This window comes from Girardinichthys multiradiatus, chromosome Y, assembly GCF_021462225.1.
Source record: "Girardinichthys multiradiatus isolate DD_20200921_A chromosome Y, DD_fGirMul_XY1, whole genome shotgun sequence".
In the NCBI taxonomy this organism is placed as follows: Eukaryota; Metazoa; Chordata; class Actinopteri; order Cyprinodontiformes; family Goodeidae; genus Girardinichthys; species Girardinichthys multiradiatus.
In genome coordinates, this window is record NC_061818.1 from 18,375,393 (window position 1) to 18,396,737 (window position 21,345).

A 21,345-nucleotide genomic window follows, 5' to 3' on the forward strand; every position below is an offset into this window, starting at 1 on the left:
AATAGCGGTGAGACTGGCCGAGAGTGAGAGAGGTTAGAGTGTGAGAGAGACTAGAGCTAGAGAGGAAGGAAAAAAAGAGGATGTGAGTGAAGGATCAAAGGTCCAACAGCCAGTTAGAACGAGAACATTAACAGATTTGGCTAGCTCCTGCACCACCTGATCCACACACAAGTAGAAATACACCATTTTCTGAACTTTTATTTTCTCTCTGTTTTTCATTAAAAACAGTTCTTTTATGCGGTGTCCTGAACTTGGATGTGTTGTGTCTCAACCCCATGTAAATGAAGAAAAGAAACAAGACTTTGACTCTTACCCAGTCTCTTCAACGTTTTAATTTTTTAAAATATTTTTTCCTTTTTTTGTTTTCAAAAATAGAAGAAAAAAAGAAACATTGTTTTGTTTTTTGTTTTTTAAAAAAAAAAAAACATCTATCTATTTATACATCTTTTTTTCTTATTTCTCTGAATTAATTAATGTGCTTTTTCTTTTCTGTCCTGAAGATGACTTTTAACCCACGGTGTGGCATGCACATAGCACATGCATTTCTGGAACTAGATTTTTTTCTTTTTTAAAATATTTTATACTTAAAAACAAACAAACAAAAATACTTTTTTCTCCCCGTTACGACTTTACATTGCTTTTTGAAGAACTCGTGTGGTAAATCAGCGTGTTAGTGGATTTTGCTGCAGCATATACACAAAGATGGGAAAGTGAATGCTCAGGCTTTGCACATCTCATTCAGAGGTTTGACTGACAGCACACACGCTCACAAACGCAGATAATTGCAAACTGTCACAATGATATGACAGACATGTTCAAAACTTGAAAAGGATTTCTGCAGACAAAATATAGAAAACAAAAGCAAGCACAAGAAAAAAGGTCAGTTATCAGAAACACATTCAACCCTGTACTTACATACGAGCAAAAAGCCCACTTCCACACATCACAACCAGGAGCTACATACCTAGTTGCTTTCTGATTTAGTTTTTTTTCAGTGTAGTACTTGTTCGTGACATCCCACTAAGGCTGGAAAGACACTAATAGGCAGTTTTTACTTTTCATTTCTGTTTGTTTTTGATGCATTCTCTGGTCAATGTATGATAGGCCTCCAGGTTAAAGATGTTGGTCAACTTAAAAACAATAAACGCGAAAACAACAGTGCTGGGGCTGACAGTGGTGTGTGTTGATGACCGGGTTTGGTTTGAGGCACACAGAGAAACACACTGACAATGAATCATAAGCCACACGGGAGCAAAAAACTCAGAATCCAGGTGATTTCCAGGAAAACAGCAAAAGCCCAGATGTCATTTCTCCAACCCTTCTGAACTTTGCTACGATGCAGTTCGTTCACCTGCTGACAAGGTGAACACTGATGAGGTGGCCTGTAAGTGAAAGAAAATGCTACAAGCACAACGCTCAAAAGTAATTGAGTTTTACTATCACATGGCACCCCCTGGAGGTCACCAGTGGTGTCATAAATTTGGGTTTATCACCTGCCTGAGATAGCCAAGAGTATCTGGCTGTAGACACTGGACAACTGGCCGAGCTCTGCTGATAGGTAGAATCAGCTCCAAGTCGAAAACGTGAGCTATTTACAAGTTTTACAGAGACTGCATATACGACGGAAACTGTCTATTCTCTTTGTTTGATTCATAAGCTTTATCTACTTGATCTTACCAAAGAAGCTTTATTTTTTGATTGCTTCATAAGAATCACAAATGTGGATATTCTAAAGCTGCACTGCATTTTAGTGTGACAGCACACCCTAAAACAAGAAAGAAAGTGCGATTGTACAGTGTCGCATTTGGTTAGTTTTCATTTTAACTCTTATATTCCAACGTTGTTCAGAAATGAACCAGTAAGATTGTTTTCCTGCAATATTTTTCTGATATAAAATTGTTATCATTTCATATTCCAGCGATTCCTCTAAAACTGTTTTATTGACATCATGCCATTTAACATTTCAACTTACCTCTCGTACATTTTACAAAATTCAGTTTTTAGTATTATTACTCCAAGCTTCCATAAGTGGTTCAAAAATAACCCAAATTCATTTCCAGTGGAATTTTATGTGAATATTTGATTCTGATCATCTGTGACTGAAGGCAATATACAATATATTTACTTGTGATAATTCGGCTATATCACAAGTGTCACCTTTAGATTTTGTTAAACATTTAAATATTATATACATTATCGGGGGGAGGTGCACGTTTTTACAATACCTGCCAAACATCCTTGCCAAGCGTGGTGTGAAAATATTCTGTGTTTATGATGCACATTCCCAATGCAATAAATGGATTAGGTTAGACCGGAAATAACCAGTGGAAGAAATTCTTAAGAATCAGGTAGAAAACTTTGTCCAGCAGCTACGCACTCTTCACAAGTGTGCCTCTTACACAGCATCTCTTGGATAAGGGTCTATGAGGAAGGCATCCAAATCCAGGGAAGTTCACAGTACACAGAATTCAGATTTAATGGCAGCCTCACCATGGTCAGCTACGTCAGGAAAAAAAGAAAGGACTGTTGTGCTTCTAAGCACAATACATTGCTGCAAGTGGTGGATGAAAACAGCAGAAAAAACAAAATTCATTACATACTACAATAAGACCAAAGCAAGTGTGGACACCATGAACCAGATGGTTGGCACCTACACCTGTAAGTGTCAAATGTAGTGGTGACCCATGGTGCTGTGTTACAATCTCCTTGACATCACCACCCTGCATACCTACACCTTTTTCACAACTCAGCACCCGGAGTTCAAGAGTGGTATCACCAATGCACGACAGCTCTTCCTCACTGAGCTCTCTAGGAACCTTGTCAAACCACACATGAGAATATAAGTGGGAAGCTGCCCCCAACTGCAAACCCAAATCATTTAAGCAATGGTGTGGGGGGGTTCATCCAGGTGAAAGACACAAACAGGGCTAAACAAAGAGAGGAGGAATCAGATCTGCCCAACTAACAAAGACTGTAAGGTCAGCAGTCGGTGTGGGAAATGCTATGTACATGTCTGCAATGATCAGAGCCAGAAACAAGTAGTCTGCCACAACTGCATACAGTGAGGCTACAAGACAGAACAAGACAGACAAATAGTGTTCCACATACACCTTCATGCGCACACATACTCTTATACAAACACAGGCACAAAATGGATATTAATATTTTTCTATTGCTGTTGTGCAATTTTCTTCAAATATTCAAAATATTTTAAGAGTTTTGAAAATGTTAAAAATAATTAATTGGAAAAGAAATTATGAAGGATTCAATCTTGGGTTAACACAATTATAATACAAAATACATCACAACATTATTTTCCATCACAAAAACACATTGATTCTAACACAGGTCATTTTTGAACCACTAATGGAAGCGTGTAGGGTCTTGTCACTTGTTAATCTTGAAACCTGAGAGAGGATGCCAATGGTTTGAAGTATTTTTGGAATTTGACCAAACCAAAATTTATTCTTGTCCCATGTTAGTATCACCATTATATACGGTTGGACAATAATACAATATTAAGGTATCCAAATATAGCGGCAGTAACGCTTTAAAGAAGTTCTGTAAATAAAAACACCTCTAAGTCTTTCTCTTACTCCCAATAAATTCTAATGGTGCATTCAAGCTTTTATCCATATGAGTTGTTGCATCATCATGTCAGGGGTTACTGTTTACACTTGAATGGCACTAAGTGCAGTACCTCTATGAACACAAGGTGTCTCTGTTGAAGAAAAATAATATTGCTACACAACAGTAATGACAAGAGAAGAACAATGTACACTTTTCACACATGAAAGCAAACATAATAGATTTAGCATAAGGTGGCAGTTTATAATGGCAAAATCAAAAATGTGTTGCAGTGTTGCTGTCGAAGACTGAAGACAGTGCAAGCTAACCCTCCCTGGGCACTCAAAAATAAATCAACTGTCAATGTTAGCCCTGCTTTAAACAATAAAAACAAAAGCATGACTGAGGCATAACGACAAATAGGAAGAAGCAAAAACAAGTCTGTCTACATATTAACATTTGATTTGCTCTTTTTTAACATCAAAGAGTGGTTCTTTAATTGGAAATGTTAAGCTTTCTGAAGAGGGAAAGGGAAAGAGCGGCTTGTGGAGATCAAAAAATAACGATGTAACATCGACTTAAGGGTGCTAGAAGCGCACCTTTGGTTGCTGTGTCTCCTGCTCAGACCAGATGAGCATGGTTTCTAATAAAAACAATCTTTAGATTTATTTTGTTCATTCATATTATGGCATTAATAGCCATTTGGGAGTTTTGTAATTTATCTATTATTTTTATCTGGTGGTGTTATTTTAGTGAAAAAAACAATAGCTTGTGTCTTTAATCAAAGAAAGTAATGTTACAAATCTATGACAAACCCTACAAATACCCTAAATTACATGCCTTTTTCATTACAAGCCTGTCTCAGCAGACACTAATACCATATTCCCCAAACATGTTTTTTTTAAGAAGGCTTAACGGTATTGAACAATTTACATAGCCCAGCCCCCCTCAACCTTTGTTTTAAATTAAGCCCACAAACAAACTCTCCCAAAGGTGGAGGCTAGCTTCTCCAGGCATTCCCAGTCCAGAGATTACGTGTCCACCTACCACTGGAACTGAATCCGCCTACCTCCAGAGCTCTGCTAGAATCTGTGTCTGTCACCAGACTTATCTCGAGAGAGGACAACCAGAAAATGTTCTCCCACGGTATGAATGTTAGAGGTCCACCACAGGGTTGGAAAAAGGATTACCTGAGCTCCAAATAATAAAAAGAACAAAAAACTAAACAGAACATCCATCTCATTCTCACAATCACTAATTAAATACAAGCAACTACATTAGCAGTTTATCCATTATTTCCTTCAGAGACAAAGAAAAACAAAGATGAAGAGTTTCTCTCCTTTATGTGCCTTTCTATTAGTCTCTTCCTCTCTGATAACTCTGTTTGAGCCCCAAACCCTGGAAGACTAAGATTTGAGTTACTGATTTGTCTGACTTTTCACCACCACATAAACCACATTACAAGTCATTTAAAAAAAATCAATCCATGTTAAATTTACCCTGCTACTCATTATATCATAATCACATGACCTTTGTTACAAAAAAGTTACTTTCACAAAAAATATGTGCATTTCCAGCTGTTTCAGTGGCAGGCATTTGGCACAGAATGGGACAGTTGACGAGCAAGCAAAAGTTTCATTCCCCCCAGATAAACATAAACTAACTATCCCATTTCGCCTGTAGCCCTCTGTCATTTGATTTTTTTGTGAAAATGAAGGTACGGCAAGAGGAATGTCATTCAGAGCACAAAGAGAGAAACAGAAAGTATTTTTCAATAAAAAAGAGAGAAACCCTACAGACAACAGGAAGGGAGGAGAAACCCCACTCTTCCCAAACAGACAGTAGATTCTCATTGTTTGTATCCTTAGTATTCTTTTGTAGCATTCATGCAGGATTCCATAAAGTGTTACAACTCTGCAAGTCTTAAAAAACGAAGCTGTGTGGGGTGCAACAGAAGATTCAAGCTTCGATGTTCTGAAGAAGAGAGGAGGAGGAAGAAGAAGCAGCTGAAGGAGTAGAAGAAGAAATACTGCAGAAAACAGTTATTTGTTTGTTTGTTGTTGCTGTAATCCGTCCTCAATGTTTTTTTCTTGGTCATGGGATAACGTTGGCTAAAGTTTTTTTTGTCTCTGGGAGAAGTGGGTTAAATATTGCCAACACACACATCCCGTCCTCTGGCTTTTTTTTTGGGTCAGAGAGACGTTTTAACACCCCTGCAACACTTTCTAACTCTCCACCCACTTAGCCTTCTCACCGTTTACAGGCAGAGGGCTCTTTGTCAGATTTAAAAACACAGATGATAAAACTCATCAATATTCATTTGGTGGCTGGGAGAGTTGGATTTGATTATTTTTACAGCTAACTTAACAGTTAACCTTGAGAAGCTTAAAAAAAGGAAAATAAAAGGTTGTTTCTTTGTCTCTGACTTTAAAGTGTCTTTAATCGAGTCGCAACTCTTGACATCTTGTAAGTGGCTATAGCTCATTGCCAGAGGCATAAATTAAGACACAAAGAGTATCGTCCATCATCTGTCCTCCCTTCTTTGAAAACTGAAATCTGAGCTTGTTCTCTTTTGGCATCAAGAGATGATCAACAATGCAAGCAGAGCACAATAGTTGTTTCTACTTGTTTTTCCAGATTCTGCCTTTGCATTTTCGCAATGTCTGCTTTATGCTGATACCAATCTTTTCATCCAGTGAAGCATCCATTTGGCACCCCAAGAAGTTCGGGTGATTAAAAATAATGACCAGACGAAAAAGAAAGGTTGTGGTTTCCCTTGGCAGTCACTGCTCTGGCTAAGAGCTTTCCATATTTTTCAGTCAATTAATAATACATCCCTCCCCAGTCCCCAGGGGCTAGCACCAATCGTCTTCCTCCGTCTCACCATAGGGTTCATGCAGTCCCTTGCGGGGACCCCTTGGATGTCCAGCTGGAGGAGGAACCTTGTGAGGCCCAGTGTGTGGAGGTCCATGGAGGTGTGTGGAAGGGGATGATGATCGGTAACCATTTGGTAGACGGCGTTGGGCAGCAGGCTGAACCTGGTTCTGCACAGGCCCAGTCAGGGCTATGGTGGGAGGAATTGCATGGCAGACAGTCCTAGGTGAGGTGCGAGTGGGCTGTGGGTGGGGGTTGTTCACAGAGTGAGGCTGTGGAGGAGGAAGGGGATGGGGGTTGTGAGGCTGTGGTTGTGTGGGAGGAGGCAGTGGGTGGTTGGCCAGGGCATGGGGGTGAGGGTTTCCACCTTGCATGGGACTTGGCTCGTAGGCAGGCGGTTCATGGTGTGGATCATAGTCCTGGTACTCCTGATTGTAGAAGCAGCCATCCCCTTCCATGGAACCACCCCCTCCACCTGAGTCACCCCAGCGAAGTGGGGGATGATGACTCTGGCAGGGATTGCCATGGTGGGCTATTGGGATTCCAGCTGGGGGTGCACCCTGCCCTTGGAGAGGCTCTGGAGAAAAGTGCCGGGGGCCTGGGGCTGGGGGTCTGCACTGCGGTCCCCCAGGAGGTGTGGGCATGGACTTACGGACTACAGGGGAGTATGTGATATGGGGTCGGGGTGTGGCAGGTGTCTGAGGCAACTGTCGGCGACCTCTTCGTGGTGTACTGGTTCCCGAGGTTGATGGAACTGGACTTCCGCTGACTGAACTACTGCCCTACACAAAAAGTGAAATAAAGCAAATAAAAAGAACGAACCACAAATTCAAAGACACTACATGTAGAATAAAGCAGAAGATGATGAAGACAGAGCATAAAACAAAAAGAGGAGAGAAATAATGCCAGAAAGACAGAAGAAGCCAAATAGAAAAGAAAGACAAGGCAAGAACAAGATTTAGCACAACAATAAGAAGAGAGCACCAATCATGATGTTTGTGGAAGAAAATGAATAAAGACATCGAACATCAGCAGAGCAGTGGATAAACAAGAGTAAAGGAAGGGGATATAAGGGATGAGATTCCAAACAGCACCATACAAAAAGAAGCAAGATGTCATGTAGAGGAAAGAAAACAAAAGACGACAGAAGAAAAAAAAAAGTTAAATGGTTGATTTGCAGAACAGCAAACAAAGCAGAGGGTAAGTATTGAAAACAAAAACAGAAAACGTCTTTAGTTAACTAGAGTTAACTGTGTGGTATTTATTTTGTTTATCAAGACTTAAAAGGTCATGTTTAAGGAATGAACATTTAGTGGTGGTATGTGATAAAACACTAGCAAGCTAAAAATATCACAGCTGGTCACAGCAGAAAGGTAGTCAAATATACATTTTTATTAGAGATGCATTGAGAAATTGGCTGAGAACCTGAATCAAATGATTTTCAGCTTAATTGGCCCTGACAAGTGATCTGTTGGTTTGAAACATAAATAACTTGTTTTGATCACTGAAAGCACTTACCAGGTTGCATTAACATTACTCTTCAGTGTAGATGCTACTACTGAGTAAGTAAGATTTTTTTATAATCTATGGAAAAATCTTTTTGGGATTAAAGAAATCAAAACCTTCTTATAAATAACCAGCTTTTTGCATGATTATAGTGGTGTATTGGCATTGTATATTTGGTAATGAACCCTAAGTTTTTGGAAGGCATTCTTGCCATCAACCTTATTTTTAGCTCCTTCCACATATTCTTGATTAGATCTATGTGCCTAGGCCACTCCAAAGCATCAATATTAATTCCAGTCAGAAGAAATATGTTGTTAGAACTAAAAGATTATTTTAAACCAAAATCTGACATCAGTATGAGCAAACTTAACTGGTTGCTAAACTGTATTATAATGCACTAACTGAAACGCTATGTTTCAACATAAAGCCTAAAGCATTTCACAAATCACAAACTGTGTTCAAATAATCTCTGTTTTGTTTTTGTTTTTTTTATAATTTATCTGACAGTAGGCAGGAAATAGGGGGAGAGAGGGAGAGACATTTGGCAAAGGTCTCCAGGTCCAGGACTTGAACCTGGGACAGCTGCTTTGAGGACTGTAGCCTCTATACATGGGTCGCGCGCTTGACCCCTGCACCACCAGCACCACACCCAAATAATCTCTGTTTAATATAGAATAATCCAGTCCAGGTTTATAACGCCTTGATAGATTCTGACTTTTAGAACAACACAAATATTTTTAGAAAACATAGCACAATATCACTTTATTCAAGTGGTGAATCAGAGGGCAACTTTAGTGTGTTCTTATTTACTTGTGTACTATTGCTGCTAATACACTGGCAAGCAGAATTGAAATGGTATTCGCTTAGGAACCATAATTTATTAGGTATTTTTAAAAGGTGCATACATTTTTTTCTGCATTAATATTTGTACGTTTTTAAAAAACCATACAAATATCACGATAACATGAAAAAATGTGACCATGATAACTTAACCCACTTAAATTTAAAGGAAATTTAAACAGCGGTTGTGTGACACACATTGAGAAATATGTCTCTATGAAATCTCAACAGCCTACACAAAGTGGCTGTGAATCACAACTCAGTGCCAAGTGATTCATTAATGTTTTTTCCCTCTCAGAGTCACACATGTCAAGATCGTGGTCCCCACTAGTCTAAAATGAAACGTACTAATCCATAGTTGGCACACAGGTCAGCAGTGCTAGAATTTAGATGCTCATGCATTGCAGTAAGATGGTGATTTAAGGATAGTTCTGCTTTGCAGAGCTTGCATTCAGCTTGCAAGTAGACAATAGGGCTATCAGACTAGGGATGCACAATATTAGGAAAATATGCAATATGCTATAATTTTAATGACTTGCAATACATAAACAGTTGAAAAGTGTTAATCTCTTTCTGCTTTGGTGTCATGGCTTACACAGACTGACCTTATCATCTTCTCACCTATTTACCTTCTAAAACCTTTTTATGCTGCATTAAAAAAGTGTCATCCCATATATTACAGGCATAGTTAGTCTAAATGCATGGTTCCCTAAATAATTAACTTAAATGATTGTGTCCAAAATGTTGGAAAAACTTGTGTGTGTTTTAGGGTTAGTGTTTTAGATCTTAATGATGATTTTTAACAGCATCAGTCTGTTTTTAGGAAGCAGCACAGTTTGACTACATCTGCTGCCAAAGTGTGATAAGAAGAATGATATCATTGAGTCTTTATACAATAGGAAAGAACATGCTGCACTCTTCACCAATCTGTCAAAAGCCTTTCACACAGTAGATCACAAACTTGCATTAACAAGGCTTTTGCGAATAAGTTTATCCAGTCAGGCTGTTGGCTGGTTCAGAAATTATCTGTCTGAAAGAATGTACAAGAGTGTACAAATGGGAGGATCATGCTCCTCGTGTCTCCCTATAACTAATGATGTTCCCCAGGGCTCAATTCTTGGACTTCTTTTATTCATTATTAATTTTCATGATGTCTGTCAGAATCTATCACAAGCCATGCTTCATTTTAATGCAGATGATGCTACCATTTATTTATCTTCCAATTCTCTTGTGCAATCTTTTAAATGCCTTCAATCTGTTTTTAATCAGGTTCATTTACATCTGACACTGCTCAAATTAATATTAAATGAAAATACAAACAAACAAAAAAACCTTAATCTCATTTTTTTTCAGGAGGTCAATTATACCAACAATTAAAACTGCAAATGAGAGAGAAATTGAGATGGTCAGTACTTAATATCAGCAACATTCCTTCCTCTTCTGGACTATGGTAACTTATTTGTGAGTAGTACACCTGTGCACAATTGCAAGATTGCTCTACATCTTATCACTAGTTGTGGATATAGTGTTCACCCTTGTCATCTGTATGCACCTGCTGGTCATTCTTTCCCTTTTTGTTCACAGACAGACACACATGCTCCTTTTTGTGTATAAATGTATATTGGGAGTACTTCCCCATAGCTGACTGCTTTTATGACTAGGCACCACGTCCTGTGTGGACTGTACTCCCAGGCTTTTCATCATATGTTTGTTCCCAGAGTTACAACAGAACTGGGCAAGATAGCATGTAAATATGCTGCCCCCTCAACCTGGAATAATTTTCAGCAAGAGTCCAAACTAACAGAGCTAATGACACTTCTGAAAGACTGTGAAGAAGAAAGCTTAATTAACTGCAATTGCCTTTAAGACACGTTTTGTTTTTCATTATTTTTTTTATTCTCTGCTTTTAAAACTATATGCATGTATTCTACTGTAAGAATCTAATTGTTGATAGTTGTAAATGGTGCTGCTTTCTTGCCAGCTCCCTCTTGAAAAAGAGATGTAAATCTCAATGAGGTTTTATCTGGATAAGGTTTATTATGATTATTATCATGTAATTATCTAACATTTATCGCATGCAGTGATATTACAATAATGATAAATTTGAAATATAGTGTGCAAATCCAAGGGAGGTGGTGAAGACCATAATGTTCTCACAACTTTCTGTAGAGCATTGCAGATTTCTGTTGTTCCACACTGTGTTGACAATGCAATTCTGCATCCACAATTTGTTTTATAACTGACGCCGATGACGCCAGCTGATCATTGTAGCCCAATCTCTGTCTGTCATTTGAAATGTTGGATTAGAAAGTGTTGGCAGCTTTTGGGAAATCTCAGCATTAAGATGAGGATGTGCATTCTCTAAGGAATACACACAGTGATTGCTATTCCAGTATTGCTAGAGGACCTCAAAGCAGGAAGGCTAGGAAAAAATATTTTTAATGCTATTCTTAAATTGTATTATATAACAATACTTAAAAAGAATTTGAAACTGACTAAAATCAATATCGGCAGGAGAAAGGTTGTCAGAAATCAGCCATAAAATTCAGTTCCATGCATCTCTAATTTTTATGCATATTTGTTAGACTGTTGGAGACACACTGACTTCAACAAACAGACAGGGCTCAACAATACATTCTGTATTATTATACTCAAAATAATGCAGATCTTTATGTGAATGTAGTAATAAATAAAACGGTTTTCAGGTTATTTTTTGACATTGTCAAAAGAGCCTTTGATTCAATAGCAGCAAGAAGGAAAAATATACAAAAATACATAATTTGGTCTCAGTTCATCTTTTATAAATCAGGTAGAATCTTTCTGCAAAGGACATGATTTATGGCACATCTATCATCTATATGTCTCAAGTCTCTTTATCATTTGATAATATAGAAGGTAGCTACTATCAAATTAGAAACACTAGAAATTGTAAAACTGGAATACTAAATAAGTGTTTACAGCACATGCAAATACTAAATAACCCTGAAGCCCACCTGTCTGTGCGGGACACTCTCACGGCCCTCGCTGGGTGATCGTGACCAGCGCCGTTCCCGATCTCTTTCCCTATCCCTTTCATGTTCCCTGTCTCGGGAATGCCTGTGTCCATACTCGCCACCTCGTTCTGGCACGTAGCGCTCCTTATCCACAGAACCATGATGGTGGTGATGATGATGGTGGTGCTTGCGGTCTTTAGATCGACCCCGATCTCGGTCCATCTCTTTTGATGTGAGGTCACCTGACTGTGTAGTCGTGCTCATGTCTGTATGCAGGCATGATATTAGATTTATAAGTGGGGCTAAGTATGTTAAAAACACATGATTGAATTTACAGATCATTCTCTTGATAACCTAAAAGCAACATATGTTAATGCACACTTCTATTTTCTCTGACCTGTGTCAACTTCATTGTAGCGACAGAGGGACTTCTCAGACGCTCGATGACCACGATCCTTTCGGCGGTGACCATGTCTGGAAGTTCTCCCCTCGTCAGGTATTGAACACTCCATGTGGTAATCGTCAGCTTTTTCTCTGTGACCTCGCCCAGACCTGCTGTGGCCCAGAGACGAAGCGGACCGTTTCATGGGACTGTTGTCACTGATGGTCTAAGGGCAAAAGAGAACCCACCAAGAGATGAAGAGAAAGGACTTTTTGTTGTGACTTCAAGATGCCGTTTTTTTGCGCAGAAATGGTTAAAAGAGTATGCGTATGTCCTAAATATCATACATTTTTATATAAGCTTCCTATTGGCATTTTTCTAAAAACTCATCTGAAGTACATGATCTGTGCATTCACTAATGTTACAAGCATGCTCCTTCAAAGTCACTTTAAAGGCAAATAAATTGTATAGGAGAGAGGTTGGCAAAGCAGCCTAAAGGGCATAGTTGGCCTATCATCGCTATAGAAAGCTTGATTTATGTCATATCTATATATTTAAAATTGTTACAATTACTGCTACCTAGAAAAATACCAGAGATCATTTAAAAAACTTAAACCTGGTAAAATTGTGAACATTCATAAACAATCAAGGTTCCAGATAAAATGTTTTTGCTAGCAGCACTTGGGCTCCTGAAGAAAAATAATTGCAATAAGTAAGCAAAGATTTAGAAGAACTGCCTAAATTAACACTTTAATATTTGTAGTGTCTTCACTCAATTAGTGAGGACACAAAAGTATGAAAACAGTTTCACAGAAAATACCAGGTTTCTGTTTCATTTTAAAGGCAAATATCACAGATTAAAACATTTAATTAACCTGAAATAAGACAAAACCATTGTCAGGCAGTATAGCTATTTTCTCACAACACATAATTAATAGTTACAGTGTATGAAAGATACCTCCTTTTAAATGTTATTTCGAGAACTGTGTTTGATTAGGATGTTTTAATTTTCTGTGGACCCATTAGATGATTCCTGCCATAAAATATTGGCACCTCTAAGAGAGCAATGGAGTTGGGGGGCTGGTTAAATGGTTACTGCCATTTACTGTAAATGGCAGTCCCCTAATTAAGAAAACAAGCAATAAATAAATAATACAAGAAATACAATAAAAGGAGATATTGGCAAACTGCCATGCCTTTCATGTTTCTTTGACTTGGTTTAGAAATGTTTTATAGGAGTCATTGCAACTTGCAATACTTCACTCAGAATTGCCCTAAACATGGCACATTCCAGGTTGCAAAACAGTTTTCTATTTCCACACCACGTGTGCCATGCAGTTTTTGTTTCCTGGCCTTAGTCTCCAAGAAAGGACTGCATGGACAGGTCATTTGGTGCAAAACTAGATAATCTTTTCTCAGAACTAAATGTTTTTGACAGCTAAGCTGACCAAGATTTAAGTATTACAGATCAAAATAGCCCATCAGGATATAGGCTGGAAAATGCATAAAAATTTGAGAATTTCAACAACTTCTACATTCCCTGTCTATTTGCTCTATTTTTCCTTTTCATACTCCATCTCTCAGCACACATGCATGCACATTTTCTATTGATACATTTATCTCCTTAAGTTTCTCGCATGCAAGTTGAGCAATGCTAAGTGCAGACTTGGACACAAACAGGGGATTATTGACATCAATAAAATTAAACAGACAGGCTTGAGGACACACAGCAACAAAGCAGTGGCAGCAGCTAAGCAAAGAGGAAAGAGTCATATGATCCAGAGAAAGTAGTAAGAAAAGTTATGAATGAAGTCAGGCAAATTTCTGCCCAATTCCAAACTTCAAACTGTATGGTTTGAAGGCTGGAACATGCTGTAGGATTATGGTAACAGCACTAGGCTGGTTTAAATCGTATTTGTCTGACAGATTCCGGTTCATGTAAATAATAAATCATGATCAAACTCCAGGGTTTGTGTGGAGTACTACAGGGTTCAGTGCTTGGGCCAATTCTCTTTATATGCTTCCAATAGGTAAAATAATCAGGCAGCATGGGATACATTTCCACTGTTATGCTGATGAAACTCAGCTTTATTTATCCATCAATCCTTATGAATCCAACCACTTAGATAGACTAAAGACATCGCTTGAAGACATACAAACTTGGATAACTTTATATTTTCTGCTTCTTAATTCAGACAAGACAGAAGTTGTTGTCTTTGGACTGGAGTCTTTGAAAAAGAAATGCCTTAGTCAATAAATTAATATAGATGGCATTAAATTGACCTTTGGTAATAAAGCAAAAAACCTTGGTGTATTTTTGACCAGGACACATCATTTAAATCCCTGATTAAACATGTTTATATGATTTCCTTCTTTTACCTCCAGAATATTGCCAAAATTAGAAATATCCTATCCAGGATTGATGCTGAAAAACTAGTCCATGCATTTGTTACTTCAAGGCTGGACTATTGTAATTCTTTACTATCAGGATGTCCACAAAATGCAATTAAAGCCTTCAGCTGATCCAAAATGCTGCAGCAAGAGTTCTGATAAAAATTAAAAAGGCAGACCAAAATTCTCCTATTTTAGCGTCGCTTCATTGGGTCCCTGATAAATCCAAAATAGAATTAAAAATTCTCCTTCTCACATATAAAGCCCTTAATGATCAAGCTCTATCATACATTAGAGATCTGATTGTTCCATATATTCCTACGTATATTCCTACCATATATTCCTACCATATAGCACTACGTTCTCAGACTGCAGGTTTAATGGTGGTTCCTAGAAGTAGAATGGTATGGAAGCAAATCGTTACCATATTTCAAATGAAAAAGCATTTTCAGAAATGCTTTTTCATTTTAAGAATGTGGCTGCATTGTTTGACTCATAAATGAAATTAGTAATCAATAATCCTATTTGCATTTTAATTTTCTTCTTCAAGACTGCTCATTCTTTCACTTAATTAAAATGAAAAGAAAAAGACATTTGAGATTTACTTTTCAAAATATGCCCAGCAAATAGATACCAAAATTCAATTGAAATGTAAAATTTGAAAATGAAAAAGCATTTCCAGAAATGCTTTTTCATTTTAAGAATGTGGCTGCATTATTTGACCCATAAATAAAATTAGTAATCGATCATCCTATTTGCATTTGCATTTTCTTCTTCACGACTGAACATTTTATGCCATTATCAAAAAGAAAACAAAGCAGAAATTGCTTTTTCATTTTCAAATTTTACATTTCAAATTGAATTTTGATATCTATTTGCTGGGGTACATTTTGAAAAATAAATCTCAAATGTCTTTTTCTTTTTCATTTTAATTAAGTGAAAGAATGAGCAGTCTTGAAGAAGAAAATTAAAACGCAAATAGGATTATTGATTACTAATTTCATTTATGAGTCAAACAATGCAGCCACATTCTTAAAATGAAAAAGCATTTCTGAAAATGCTTTTTCTCTTGAAATATGGTAACAATTTGCTTCCATAGAACGGGAGGCCGATAGTTTAGTTATCAGGCTCCTCTCCTGTGGAACCAACTTTTAGTTTTAGTCTGTAAGGCAGACACCCTGTCTACTTTTAAGGCTAGGCTTAAAACTCTCCTTTAGGATAAAGTTTATAGTTAAAGTGGCTTAAGTTATCCTGATGATCTCTTTAGTTATGCTACTATAAGCTTAGGCTGCTGGAGGAAATAATGACCACTTTCCCTGACTCTGCTACATTCTCCTACTACTCTCCAGTGTTGCATTTTTTGCTGTTATTTCAGCTTTCAACTTTGTGTTCTCTCTTTGTTTTTTTTTTCTTCCTTGAAACTACATCTGGTCTGGCTCTGTGTTTCGCTGTGGCACCTTCCTGGAAGGGGGGATTGGCTGAGCTGCTGGTGCCAAAAACTTAATGTTCTCTTTCTACAGATGATACACTTGTCTTTTTCTCTCAGTGTTTAACCCTGTCTCTCCTAGACATATCTACTGACTGAACTTCTACTGTGACTAACTGTATATGCTCTCTTTCATACTCTAGACTTGAGTTCATCTGCTTATGTGTCTTTATCTCCTAGATGAAGCCACTAAAGGAGCTATTACCATTAATGTTTTACTTTTCTTTCCCATAGAAAGTCCTCCTGGAACACTGCTTCTATGTTCATTTTGTGTCTCTGCTTTCTTCTCTCAAACACCTAGCCTGGTTCTGCTGGAGGTTTCTTCCTGTTAAAAGGGAGTTTTCCTCCCCACTGTCACTACATGCATGCTCAGTATTAGGGATTGCTGCAAAGTCAATGCAAGCAATTGTCCCCTGTCGCGACATGCTCACCCAGCAGGAGTGAATGCTGCAAGTCATTGATGCAATCTGCTGGGTTTCCTTAGAAAACGTTTTTAACAATTTGAATAATAAACTTGACTGCACTGTTTGATAATAGGGATCAATTGGAATGTATGTACTTGACTTGAAATATGTATGATTCGACTGAATTGACTTTGTAAAGTGCCTTGAGACAACATATATTGTTAATTGCTGCTATATAAATAAACTGAATTCAATTGAATTAAGGTCTGAACCTACTTCCATCAGTTTGGAAGCTGGGGCTGGCATAAAATTTCAGGATTTTTTAACTCCTTCTCAGATAACTTTCCCCTATAATAGTACATGATGGACACAACATGAAGACATCACATTGGAGGAAAAAAAAACATAGAAAGAAGAGGTTCAGAATGATGAGAGGAACGAACGACAAAAGACAGGGTACATACACTTAGATTACTGCCACGGTGCTTCCCTTTCCTCCGCTGCTGTATGTGCACAAAGAAAACACGCATACATACACAGCCACAAAAACACCAGAAGTATGGTCACACATGGAGCAAATCCATGAAACCAAGAGAGGGCAAGGAAGCAATTAAAAAATAGAAGGATGGTTTGGATACAATGAGATAGGATAAGATACACCAAAACAAGTAAAAGCAAGGGATGTTAGTGGGAAGGTTCAAACCAGACAAAGATGGAGTGCCACAATGAAGAAAAGAGAGTGGGACAGAAAGAAAAGGAGGGAAAGATTAGACACCAAAGCAGCAGTGATGGTGAAAGAAAAAACACTTACTGCTAAACACTGAGAATGGTATGCACCACAACAGTACCATAGTGGCACTCAAATTATCAATAAGGCGCAGGTTTGATTGGCTAAATGGAATTTGTATGCCTAATTCATTTTAGCATTGTTAGAAAGCCTAATCTCAGTTTATTATGTCAAGCAAATATACAGTACCATGCAAAAATACTGACACAATTTATTCATTTTACAACCACCAATTTGTATATGTTTTTTTTGTTTTTGTTTAGATATTATGTTATAGACAAACGCAAAGTGGTGCAAAATTGTGACGTGGAAGGAAAAGATTATATGGTTTTCCAATATTTTCAAAAATTCCAAGTCTGAAGTATTGTATCCATACAGTCAAGCTCAAAACTATATATACCCCTGGCAGATTTAGGTTTGAAGTAATCTTTTAATTTAAGCCGGAGACACCCTACATGATTTATGGCCCGATTTTACCCCTTGATTCCCTGTCGGAGAGAATCTGTGCCAGTCTGTACTAGTTGTGGTCAGCTGGCAGGGCGGGTTGGCACAAAAATCTGTGTGAGATGTTGTGAAAAATAAAGTCTGCAAGTGTGTGAGGAGGATCAAAATGATCTCAGTCGCTGCAAAAAAAAGCTGTTTGAATTTTTCTAAAGTGTATCTGGAGGTAGTGTGAGCTGATCATAAGTGTTGCCAACAGCCATCGACAAAAAGAGCCTGAGGCACTGAAACAGCTGTGAACTGACTTTTTACCTTGATTTGTTACAATACAAGATTATGAACATAAACGCAAAGCAGCACTGAGCATAACACAAACTATAAATGTAATTACAATCAAGTAGTAAAAAACAAACAACAAAAGACAGATACCAACATCCAAGACTAAAACACATTAAGCAATGAAGTATCTTATTAATACAAACTAAACAATTAACGTGTTGACACTCCTGATTAATTTTTTTTTCCAAATAGAATAAATGTATTTATCATACATTGTTAATGTTCATTTGTGTGATCCAGTCCAAACATGATATTGTTCCCTGTTTTGATAGAAATATTATTTGGAGAATAAATCCAACATTTAATTCCAAAACCCCCAAACTCAAAACCCCATATACATGTTTAAATTCTCAACAGAAGTATAATCAAAAATAAATTCAACACTACCCAATCATATTCACTTATGATTTAAACTTCATGTAATCTGTTTTATTTTACTGCCACCTACTGGTGTGTTTGTTCCTTCAAAGTGTTGCCCTTGTAAGAGTTTGATGTGTCCAATTAGCTTTAGTTTGGTTTGGAGTGGCCCAGCCAACGTTCTGAGTAGAAGTTGAACTAAAAATTAGGGTGATGGCAAAGAGGCCTACCAACGTGAAAGACTTGGAGCTGACATGCCACTTTTAATAACATGCAAATAAAAACAAATACTTTTTTTTTTTCAAATTAACAAATTCCTTTTACATTATTTTATAATCTTTTAGGAAAGCCTTACTCATTCCCTATCAGAAACAAAGTTTTGGTTGAATGAAAATTATTTTATATCTGAATCTGCCATGGGTATGAGTAATTTTGGCCTTAACTGCATATATTCATCCTCATGAGTCAATATCTTGTAGAACCACCTTTTATTGCAAATCTTTACAAGCTTTAAACTGAAGTGTTTGAAAATTCTTCTAAGCAAGAATCTTAAACTCAGTCAGACTGCAAGGGGTCTGTGAACAGCAAACACTAAGATTTGACTCATATTCCTAATTTGATTTAGGCCTGAATATTGACTCAGTCATTCTAATACATGAATGTCCTAAGATCTAAACTATTTCATTGCACCTCTAGTTGTAGGTTCAGGCTTTCTGCCCTGCTGGAAGCACAACTGATATGTGTGGGTCTAAAGTCCTTCAGAGCCTCTGACAGGTTTTCCTCAATGACTGCCATCCATATTTCCATTAATTATAACCAGCTTCCCTGCACCTGCTGAAGAACTGTACACACACACAATGATGCTGAAACCAGCATGCATCACCATTGGGATGGTATTTTTAGGGTGATGTGTAGTATTAGTTTTCTTCCACACATAGTATTTTGCATGTAGTCTATATATGATCAGAGCACTATTTTCCACATTTGCTATGGCCAATACATACCCTGTGGTACACCCTAAATGAGAGTTTAGTTTTCTTTCAACAATGGCTTTTCCCTTGCCACTCTTCCTTAAAGATCAGATTTGTGAAGAGCCCAGCTAATAGTGGTGTGATTAACAAATTCTTCAACCTGAGCTGTGGATCTCTACAGATGACACTTTTGCAATTAGTACCAGGTCCACTGGATTTTATTTAGGAATATCAAAAATAATCTGGGCTAACAACAACTGCATTCCACACTTTTCAGATTTTTATAAAGATTATCTAAACCATGTATCATTTTCTTTCCACATCACAATTATGCTTTACTCTGTGTTGATCTTTGTCCTGCCAATAAAATATAATAGTTTGTAACACGACACAGTGTAAAAAAGGTCAAGGATTATGAATACTTTACATGGCACCATATTTCTGTTTACGCAATCAAAGATGCGCTTAAGTTTTGTTCTTGAGTGTCCAAAGGAGCAGAATCAACAGCACATCAGTGACAACAACAGTGATGACAGTTGGCAAAATAGCCACACGTATGAATTTGCATACACAAATACGCACACTTTGATTTCAAACAGCAGCACACAGCAAAGCAACAGGACCAATGTGACTCTGAGGGCACAGAGAACAGTGAGATCACAGGAAACCTGCAAAGCACACACATGCACAACACTCACACCTGCACACATAGCCACACATGTTCAGCCACACAGCATTATACTTGTTCTACCCCAAACAGTGAGTTTAAACCTTTGGCTGGAAGGGAAGAAACAGTTTAGTACAACACAGAAACTAAATAAATAGGTAGGTGTCCTGACAAACGACGAAGATAGAAAATAAAATAAGTGGGGCTAGAGAACTGTGTATGTATTTATAAAAGTTCTGTGTGTGGATGACAACCAGAGCACTCACTGATACATGAATCATGATAAAATGGACGATGGCGTGAGATGAAAAAGAAAACAATCATGATTAAACACCTTCATGCAGGTGAAAGGTTAAACTGATATTGAGAGGTCTGATTTAGACTTGCTTAGCAGAATTCTAGCAAGGGAGCAGCAGCTGGTAAAACATGTTTTAGCATTTCCATGTTTTAGCCAGAAATATTTTAATGAAGGACATGATTTTCATGATAGTTAGTGACACTGATTGTTTCTGATTAAACATGAATCTTATGTAAAACAAAAACCAGCAATTGCAGCAAATTGTCCAATGCTGTTTTAATATGTCCTCAAACTTTCAACAGTCTGTGACCTCAGGAGCAATTTTGACTCAGACCTTATAAGATGTAACGGTGACAAATAAAAGCAAGTGTGGCACACACATGATGGGGTAGAAAATATGTAGACAGTGGAGAGGTGGGGATGCTGCTCACTTGGTTGTCGCCTGGGAGGCGGGGCATGGAAGCGGCCTTGCCGTGGCCTTCCATTGGTGGAAATTGCTCAGTATCCGAGATACCATCCTGCCCCATCTCTCTCAGCTCTACCGTCTGTAAACAGAGCAGGAGATGGTGTGACTGGCTGCCATGATAACTAACAGGGAGTAGTGGGACAGTTTGAAAATGTCTGGTGCAATAGAGAACCAAGGTTGGGAGAATTTGGAAAGTGTACGTATTGGCATTGACGGTTGTAACGGTTTAAATTTAAACAAGAAATGACGGGAAGTACACTCTAGGAAATTGAAGGATTTTTTTGTTAAAAGACATTAATGATACATAAGGAACCTTTGGAAAAATAGCAGGAATGGATTTGAGGAGAAAGTTATGTGCAACCCAAAGGACCTATGAAACAGACAACAATAAAAAAGTTATCCAGATTCAATAGTGGCACACTGTAGGCAGCTAACAAGCAAAAAACGTACATCTGCTGGTGAGGGTTAGTATGCACCCAGTGCAGTAATACAAATCAATCGTATTTTTGCTGATACAATAGAAGTTAAAAAATTATCATAGGCAATTTATATTTTTATTTGCAATATACCAAAATC

General features: G+C 37.7%; 1 protein-coding gene across 1 annotated transcript in view; it reads right to left on the reverse strand.

Annotated features, from left to right (window-relative positions):
• Window positions 1-1,671: 1,671 nt before the first annotated feature.
• Window positions 1,672-21,345, reverse strand: part of LOC124864229 (voltage-dependent P/Q-type calcium channel subunit alpha-1A-like) — a 132,246-nt gene continuing 112,572 nt past the window's right edge. The window contains exons 47-51 of the mRNA XM_047358913.1: window positions 20,735-20,848; window positions 16,908-16,946; window positions 12,178-12,388; window positions 11,781-12,046; window positions 1,672-7,223 (exon numbers count right to left, since the gene is read on the reverse strand). Coding sequence (XP_047214869.1) covers window positions 6,423-7,223; window positions 11,781-12,046; window positions 12,178-12,388; window positions 16,908-16,946; window positions 20,735-20,848 — 1,431 coding nt within the window. The 3' untranslated portion in view covers window positions 1,672-6,422. The remainder of the gene's footprint in view (window positions 7,224-11,780; window positions 12,047-12,177; window positions 12,389-16,907; window positions 16,947-20,734; window positions 20,849-21,345) is intronic.